The 9,118-nt window shown below is 54.0% G+C and overlaps 2 protein-coding genes across 2 annotated transcripts; both read right to left on the bottom strand.

The window, feature by feature from the left end:
• Window positions 1-2,596: 2,596 nt before the first annotated feature.
• ABB37_06016 (hypothetical protein) lies at window positions 2,597-5,584 on the bottom strand (the record flags this gene model as incomplete). The annotated part of the gene is made up of 1 exon (XM_015804257.1): window positions 2,597-5,584. The coding sequence occupies one exon, from the start codon at window positions 5,582-5,584 to the stop codon at window positions 2,597-2,599; it is 2,988 nt and encodes a 995-aa protein (XP_015657391.1).
• A 1,627-nt stretch (window positions 5,585-7,211) lies between these two features.
• Window positions 7,212-8,492, bottom strand: ABB37_06015 (hypothetical protein; the record flags this gene model as incomplete). Its single annotated transcript, XM_015804256.1, has 1 exon — window positions 7,212-8,492. The coding sequence occupies one exon, from the start codon at window positions 8,490-8,492 to the stop codon at window positions 7,212-7,214; it is 1,281 nt and encodes a 426-aa protein (XP_015657390.1).
• Window positions 8,493-9,118: the final 626 nt, after the last annotated feature.

Raw genomic sequence — 9,118 nt, 5'->3', positions numbered from 1 at the left:
TATGCGCGGCATTCGATGAAGAAAGATTGCAGGAAACGAAAGCGGAAAGACGGAGAAGCGATATGGAAAGAAAAGAAAAACCGAAGCATAATACGTCCTTGCCTGAGTACAGCGTGGAGGCCGCGAATGCGGTGCAGTCACATAGCTCGGTGCGGCTAAGATGACCCGCTATAAGAGCAACAGATGGCAGAAGCTGCTGACACGCAACCGTCGCTCGTCAAACACTCACGACAAAGCGAGAAACAAAAAAAAAACAGGACGTGCACGCAGCAAGAGATGCCAACGTGCCAGAGGATAAGGGTCTCAAAAGACAACTCCCAGAAATGCAAAGCAACGCTGTAGGAAAGAGGAGGGCCTGACGTTGCGCCTACGAGTTCTTTTTGTTATTGTCTTTTCTCCTCCATTAAGTATCCCGAAAAGAACGAAACATAAAGCCGGCACGTGCAGCCCACAGTCGAAAAGTAATTAAGTGAGCACACCGTAAGAGTGGACTGGGTAGATTAAAAAATAAGATTTCCTAAGTTTTTATCTTTTCTCCCTATTGTATATAAGAAAAAGAGAAAACGAAAAGAAAAGGGTTGACTACTTAAGTAGCTGTAATGATGGAGAGCGGCTGTGGCTCGTCCCTTTAGAGCACAACAGACAGTGCGTGTCGATGACGAAGAAATCTGATCTTTTTAGGCCAAATAGACCTCCGCTTCCACTTCCCTTTATTGCTCCTTTTAGGGAGTACAGCGGCAAACAAACAAACAACCACATCAACGAAACTAATTCGAAAAACAAGACCTTCGATGCTCTGCTCGCTAGTAATTAGCATGGACGCACACACTAAGAAAAGCAGCAGCAGCAGCAGCAGCAAGACGAGCAGGCAAAGCAAAAGAGCGCGAAAGAGCGCAAAAGAGCCAGAGAACAGCAGACCAGAAATACAAAGACCCTTTCCATTCTGCGAGTACGGCCACATCGCCACTTGCGTTACCATCACGATCGTACATACTCTGTGTTGAGATGAGTAAAGAGAGAAAGAGAGCGGTATAATAATAAACAATAAACAATAAATTCGCTTTGTCGGCGTCACACAACTGCTCTTCGGGTGCACGATGGAAGAAAAAACAACAGAGGAGCTGCGCGTTGATTTGGTATCGCAATTTATTCCTCTTTCACCGCGTACACACATCAGCACGTCGCTGCTTAACTCAACCAAAAAAAAAGGAAAGGAAAGGAAAGAAATAAAACATCAGCAGCAGCGGCAGCGCACAAAAACACCCGGAAAGAGAAAGGAAGGAAATACTCGCGTTTTGATGGATCAGAGAAAAAAAAATTGCACACGGTTGTGAGAAACACGTAGGTGTAAAAAGGCAAAGAAAAGACCAAGAGAAGAAGAGAGAGACAAACAAACAACAGGCGAACGAAAGCTCGCTCACACGTAGGTGCGGCGGACATGCGTGCCATCCATTCACACTCACAACTCAGATAAACAGAGAAAGAAAACAAACCTTCGGTCAAACTCATGGGAAACGGTTGAAAACAAAGATGTTAACAAAACAAAAGGGAAAAGAAAAGCATTGCAAATAAACAAGCGGGAATAAAACGTTGGCAGCACAGCATTCTTTCCGCTTCCTTTGTACACGACGAGCCGTTACATGGCATCTATCACGCGCAACACGGAGAAGGAACCGTAAAGAACCAGACCAAAAAACAACAACAAAAAAGAACAATATGCGAACCGCCTTTACGGCATGTTTTGACAATGAACAGCAGAGCAGCAAGACTGTTTCTACTTTAAAAAAAGAAATGGCATAGTTCGCCTTTTTGTCCTTTCAACTTCTATGGCTGTGCGCGGCTGACGCCAACGTCGCTGCACAAAAAAAAAACCAAAAGGATAAAGTATCACCACAGATAACTACCGTTTATTAGTTTCCTCCGAGAAAGGAGAACGAGAAAAGAAACAGAAAAGAAAAGAAAAGAAAGAAGAAGACAGACTGCAGGGGAGGAAACCGTCGTAAGTGAGGAAATCGCGGAGACCGCCTTCGTTCAGTACAAACAGAAAACAGAGAAGAAAACAAAAACGCAAATACTCGTTAGAACCGCAGAGGTTTTCCGTCCTCGGTTTTAGGGCATTCGAAGGCGGCCCGCTGTTCCCTTTCGGGGTTGCTCTCGTGTAGCGCTACAGCACCAAGAACAAGGTGATACAAGTTAAACGCAGAACGAGAAGGCGAGCAAGAGAAAGAAGAAACATAAAAACGGGACTTACGAAACAACAACGCGGAACAACGGGAAAACAGCGAACGATCGAAGAAGAAAAGAAATATGTGAGACTCGCTTCCTGTACATTTCTAAAAGAAAAAACACTCAGCACTGGCGCAGAAGATGAAGAAATGTAAGTTTTACTAGGACTTAAAATAAACACACGAACAAAGCAACAAAATAGTTTACGGAAACGAGAGAGAAGTAATAATAATAACTTACAAAGCGGAGAAATAGAAAATACCCGAACAAAACTGGAGAGGGCACACCGGCCCCCAACGCACTGTCTCTCAGCAGCGTAACGTACATGGGCTGAGGTGCGTGACTTAAAAACAAAAACGAAGAATTATACCTAGAAAATAAATGAAGAAAAACGATCGAAGGAGGAAAAGAAGGACCAGCCAAAGCACCCCGCATTCACCGTCTGGTAGGAGTCGAGGTTAACGCTGTCCTCCTCTTCGAAGTCGTCGACGCTCATCACGATGAACCCATTTTTTTCGTGCTCGGCGAATCCGTCCGGACTCGCAAATATGGGGCTGACTTGGACGACGCGCAGCTGTGACGCTTCCACCTCCTCTGCAAAGAGACGCGGGAGAGAGGATGCGACGTGCGGCGGCTCCACCTCCGCACACCGGAGAACACAAACGTCATCAACCGCCTCGACGCACGACTCCGCCTCTGCCGTGAAGGAGTTCGACGCCGACTCGGCCCTGCTAGTAAACGTGCTCTCTGTCTTTTCTGGCTCCGCAATGCTGCTGCTGTCGCCCTGCACTGCAAGAGTGGCAGCTGCGTCGGATGTGGCCGCTGTCTTTGGGGGTTCAACTGGTGTGTTCGCCGCAGCCCGCGACTGAACTTCGCGCATGGCCTTGTCCAGCACCTCCAGCTTCAACGCCCGACGGTAGCCCAGTACCTCCTCCCGCCTCGCCGTCTCACAGGCGCGGCTCCACACCATCGGCAGGTACTCCCGCTCCAGCGGGTGCGGCGGCACGGGTGCCGAAGCGGGGGTGGGAAGGAGGCTGAGCACCAGCGCACTTCGCGCCCCCGGCATTGTCGCTGCCCGCACCTGCGGCGTGAAGTAGTAGTAGTACCACGCCAGCCAGTCCTCTGCGTCGCGGATGGCCATCTGGGTGTGCCGCTGCCGCTCATAGAGCTCCATGGAGTGCAGGATGGTGGCCGCCACGCACACGGTGCCTTTGCCCGACGCCGCGTTGTCGGCCGCGTCGCTGAAGGAGTACGTCGAGAGGGTTGCCACGCTCACATCCTCGCGCGCCTGCATCCCCAGGAAGGCTTTGATCTCGTGGAAGAGCTCCCGCCACGGGTTCTCAAACCGGTACTGCGCCACCTGGTAATCGACCGGTTGCGCCTGGGTGAGGTTCGTAGGGACAAAGGTGCCGTGCATGTAGTCGTACATGCTCGATACCTGCACCATCTTGCAGAAGTCAGCGTGAAAGACACGCAGGGAGCCGCTACCGCATTGCAAAAGCGAATCCACGAGCCCCTCCACCTCCGCCGGGGCCTGGTACTGCGCGAGGATGGGGAGGATGTAGTAGTAGTACACCTGTGAGAGACGGAGGTGGGCGGCGCGGGCCTGGCGATGCGCCTCCGTCAAGAGGGTAAAGAGCGCGCACTCCTGCTGACGGCGCTGTGCGAAGATCACGTGCTCCACATAGCCACGCGAGCCGAGGGCGTACTTGCCCTGTGGAACGCGCTGTAGGCTGTCCGCGTCCGTCTGCGAGTCCATCGAAGAGGTGTCCTTTTGCAATGCCCGGTTGCTGTTGTGACAGATCCGCGCCGCAGCAGCAGCTGCAGACGAGCCCTTTTCCTCAGCTTCGCTGCATCGCAGCATCGTCCCGCATATCGCCGGCAGCGGCGTTTCCATGTGACGGCCCTCGTCATCGAGAACCAAGACGCTGGTACTGTTGTTGTCGCTACTACTGATGCTATGGCGGTCGCCGTCGGAGCTGGTTTGCTCCCCGGCCTCTGCGGTTTCGCCGCGGCAATTCTTCTCCTTCATCTTCTCTGCTTTGGACGTGGAGTCGTTGAAGCGGCCGATGCGGACGAGGAGGTCAGCGGGCAGTTCGTACGACGGGGCCTCGACGTGCTCGCGATGGGACTCGAGAGCTTCGACGGTGAGGGGCACCGCCACCACTGCCACATCCTCTGCCTTCTCTGCTCCCGCGTTGGACACTGAAGTATCCGTGCCGTCAGTCTTCCTGGAAAGCGTGGCGTCTCCCTGAGCAGCAGCCGCTGCAGCCGAACAACCGGAATCGCGGCCTTTCTGCGAAGCCACCAGGTCTGCCCAGGCCGCCTTGTACTCCCGCAGCCGCAGCCCCGCCTCCTTCATTTGCTGCCGACGCTGGCTGCGCCGGATGGCGAGTTCCTCTCGCGAGATCAGCCGCTCCGCCGTTCGGGACGAGCGGCTTGTTGTCGTTTCGACGCCGCCGCTGCTGCTGTCAGGCAGGCAGGACGTGGCGAAGCTCGTGTTCGCCGTGGAGGTCGAATCGGCAAGCATGACCGCACGGGAAAAAGGGCAGCGGGACTTGCGGGTGTCGGTAACACGGAAGGCGCGGCGCGGCTTCGTGGCCGGCACGTCGTCCGTCGTGAATGCCGACAGCGCCGGTGGTGCGTCGTCGAGGGGCTCCTCCTCGCCGACCTCCTCCACCGCGATCGGGAAGTCGTCCACGGGGTTCACCGGCGAGCTCGGGTCCTGCGAGAGGGAGTCCGATGAAGACGACGACGACGACGCTTCGGAATCGTTCCCGCAGGTCGCATCGTCCACCACAGCGGGTGCTGCGGCAGCCTTCAACCCCACCGGCTCGATCTGCAGCTCCGACGCGGCGAGGGTCGGCAGCACAACGAGAACATCGTCGTCATCGCCCTCCTGTCCTCCTTCACCGTTGGCACATGCGTGAGAAGAAATCGCACGACTCCGCTGCTCGGCCAGCGGCGACGAGAAGACGGCGGTCGGGGCGTGCACCTCCCGCAGGTACGCCATCGGCGACGCCTCCACGTGCGGGTCGAACACCTCCGGCTGGCACATCAGCCGGCTCCAGAGAGAGAGGCGGTCACGGCGCGGTGCCTGGGAGCGGCTGCGACGGCGCGGGCGGTGACCACCGCTGCTGTTACCGCTGCCGCAGCGGTCGAGGTGCACTACGGGCACCTGGCCGATTGGCGTGTCGGCGGTCACGAGGGAGCCGGTGTCGCCGGCCGACTCGTCTGCGAACTGGGTCGAGGGGGCTGCGGTGTCGCCCTTCGCGCCGTCAAGCCGATTTTGCCGGTCACGCCGGCGCCGGTCGGTCAGCCGCGGTTCATTGCCGAGGAGAAGACCGAAAAGGTACATGAAAAGAGAGAGTTCCCTCGAGCTGTCGTTCTCTGGTTGAGGGGAGAGGGACGAGATGCGAGACGAAGCGCAACTGAAAGAAACGAAAACAGATTCCTTAGCAAGGCAGAAGTCAAACGAGAATTAAAACAATATATATATATATATATATATTAAAAACCCACCTCGAAGGGCACCCAGCGAGCAATGAAACAGATATAAGAAATAAATATATATATGGAAAAATAGCGTTTTGAGAGACAAAAAAGGCTCCTCTATTTTGGCGTCACACACAACGCAAAAGAAAGAAAAAAAACCCTTACGTCCGTCTCACCTGTGCCGAAAGACGACGAGCAAAGAGGGGCCTTAAAAGAACAAAAAGAACCTGTGGGGTGACGCAGGACGAAAAGGGGGAGAACCTTTTGAAAGCAACACAATTGCTAAAGAATTACGTGGAAACACAAGAAATAATATTACGAGAAGAAAAAAAAAAGAAGAGTTCCTCAGAAGAAGCAAGCAAGCCAAGAAAGGAAAACAAAAATACCAAGTTAAGCTGGAAACTACAGCGTAAGTTCAACGTCCCGCACACAGGTGTATAGCAGCGTGCGCAGCGTAAGCAAACAAACAAAGCCAGTGTATATGAATGAAGGCGAACCTTACAAGAGTGAATTTTGCTGGTTGAAGGAGGTTAAGTGCTGTCGTGTTCCGTTGATTAGTTTAGATGCACAGGAGCCGAGCAACTTTTTGATAGCTACTGTTGCGACGCATGCAGGTAGGGACACACGATTGAGAAAGGAGGAGGAGGTGAAAAAAGCGCTGACACTTCGCTGTATCGTCGCGTCAGCGCCAGTGGAGCCCCGGAGAAATAAACCCGCAAAAAGGAGCACGACACTCGAGTTGATAAGAGTCACTAACGATTAATAGCAATTAATCTGCAAGTGTGTGTGTGTGTGTGAGAGAGTCGTTGATGATGAGAGAAAAGAGTGGCGTGAGAGGAGAAACCAAAGAAAAAGAAAGAAAGGTTGATACTTGTGCTTCTTGTAGCCTTCCGGAAATGTGGTGCAGGGGGTGGCGTTGCGCACGGTTGACGCTGAAGGTGCACCGGGCTTTGACACCGTTCGCTAGAGGGTACAACTGTGCTTGAGCAGATGCATCGACCATTTGCGCAACAGCCAATCAAACATGTAGCGTTAACAGAAGACGTGACTTCCTTGGAGAAAACCGGCGGTACCGCGAGTGGGTGCTTCTTGGAGACTCCATCTTCGCTTTAAGATATTTTGTAGTAGTTGTTGTTGTTACTATTAGCATTGAATTCTTCACTTTGGCGTACCTTCATGTGAACAGCACAGACAGCCTGTAAACGGATCGTTGGTTTTTTTTAAAGCGCATCGACGAGTTCTCCATGCAACGTATTCGCGAGGCATTTTGAACTCCACACATACATACACACGTACACATACACGTACAGACGGCACGCATCCCAACCACGAAAATCACTTGTTCACTCCGTGCCCCACCGCACCGCAGCAGCCACTCTTCCATTCCCTTTGCAATTCGAGTGTGACCCGTCTCACGTACACCATTCTTGCAACATAAGAAAGCAGAAGGGGTGGGGCAACATGGACTGGGCGCTCACATTGCTGCTCACCTACTGGTGTTTTTTCAGATGACCACTGTTGGACGGAGGACGGTCCGTTGCGTGTGGACCCGCTTTTACTGCCCTCAGAGAAGGGCGAGGCCGATGGCAGAGGAACACCGCCGCCAGCACCACCAGCAGCACGGCCGCTAGGCAGACAGAATACACCACCACAAAGGGCACGTAGGCCTGCACGTGAAAGCGCACATCGGAATCTGCCATCAGTGATAGCCCACGCAACCAGAACCCGACCGAGAGCACCTCCGTGGTGTTGAGGGAGTTCTTCAGCTGACGCCATGTCTCTCGCTGAAACACGCGGTGCAGCGTGGCCATTAGCGATTCGTCCTCACCACTTGGTCCCTCGTTGCTCGTCGACTTCTTTGGTGGTGCTTCCTTTTGGTTAGGTGGGTTGCGCTGAGCGGCTTTCGGGCCCGTCGTGCTCTTCTTCTGTTTCCCAGAGTTGTCCCGCGTGGTGGGGGGTGGGTCGCTGGCATCCAGCCTAATGGAAGCGGCTTCTTGCGCCTCCCGCGCCCGACGGCGCACATCCGCATCGGAGGTGATGTGGTAGTGCACGTACGGAGAGCACAGGCCAACCTCCTCGCAGAAGGTGCCCGCCGCAGGGAGCCGATACGCAGGCGGCGTCGATCCCGGCTTCTTAGAGGATACGTCATGCGCTTTCTCTTGTTCTTTGGTATTGGAAGAGGGAGCGTGTTTTCCTTCCCCGGGAAGTAAGTGCTTAAAGGCGGTGTCAGTCAGGGCCTCGTTCATCTCCTCCAGTGCCATGGGGCAGGCAATGATCACGCCGTCATGCAGATCCTTCGAGGAGACGAGCGGGTTCAGCAGCTGTTGGGCCGCCGCATCGTTTGCGGCCACCGTTGCTGCCGCCGCCACGCTCTGGCGCTGGATACTCTTTTCGAGTGCGTCACACAACGCGTCAATGGCGTCGTGCACCTCCACGATCATCTGCTCACGCTGCCGATGGCTCGCCTTCGGTGCCGCACGCGGCGGTGCAGAAGAAGGGGGAGACGACGACGAGGAACCACCTGAAGTTGCGACGGTGCTGAGTCGGTAGCGATCGGCGAGAGGGGGGAGCACCTCGTCAAAAAAGACCTCACCGAGACCGACACACGCGCGGCACAGGAAGTCCTCCTTGACACTTTCATACTCGCGGCTCCCCTTCACCTCTACGCGTGACGCCGCAGGAGACGGAACGACAAGAAGGAAGCTGCAAACGAGAAGAGCGACAAGTAGCGCGGCCCCAGCTAAACGAGGTGGTGAAGTCGGTGGAGGCATCGCAAAGGACTTCAACCTGTAGTGAATGCGGAACCAATGATACTTGTGCGCAAAAGGAAAAAAAGAACGTTGCGGCGGAAACAAGAAGGACATACATGAAAAGGTGATGTGTGTGTGTGAACGAAATGGAGTGAGAAAAGGAGAAGCGATAAGAAGATCCAACGGTGCAGTTTTCGTTGCTTCCTGCGGCACTTTTTGGTGGATCCGCTTCCCATAGCACTCAACGCTGCAGGAAGCCTACAGCGAGGAGGAGACCGCCCAAAAGAATATATCTGCTCGTCTGGTCGACCTCCCGACACACCATGTGGGCAGAAATCATCCTTTTGGAAAAGGAAGCGATCCGTTCTGTGGTGCCGAAGACACGTCCATCACGCACCGAAGCACACTCTTGGGTCGATCGTTGAGCGTCCCTGCCTCCCTGCGCTGGTCGTCCCTCCCGCATGAATAGGTTTGCGTCGCCTGCGGTAGCATAAATGGAGCCGAATGCAGTGAAGGGCCATCCAGTGTCTCCCACACACTCTGCTCTACGCATTTTCTTTCTCTTTTCGTTTCATTTCCTCACAGTTTATTAACTCCACCTCAATAATAATAATAGCCAAAGGGCATACGGGAATGCCCACAAAACC

The sequence above is a fragment of the Leptomonas pyrrhocoris genome (genome assembly GCF_001293395.1).
Source record: "Leptomonas pyrrhocoris isolate H10 chromosome Unknown, whole genome shotgun sequence".
NCBI lineage: Eukaryota > Euglenozoa > Kinetoplastea > Trypanosomatida > Trypanosomatidae > Leptomonas > Leptomonas pyrrhocoris.
The sequence above is the reverse complement of the archived record's forward strand: the minus strand, read 5'-3'. Positions and strand labels throughout refer to the sequence as shown.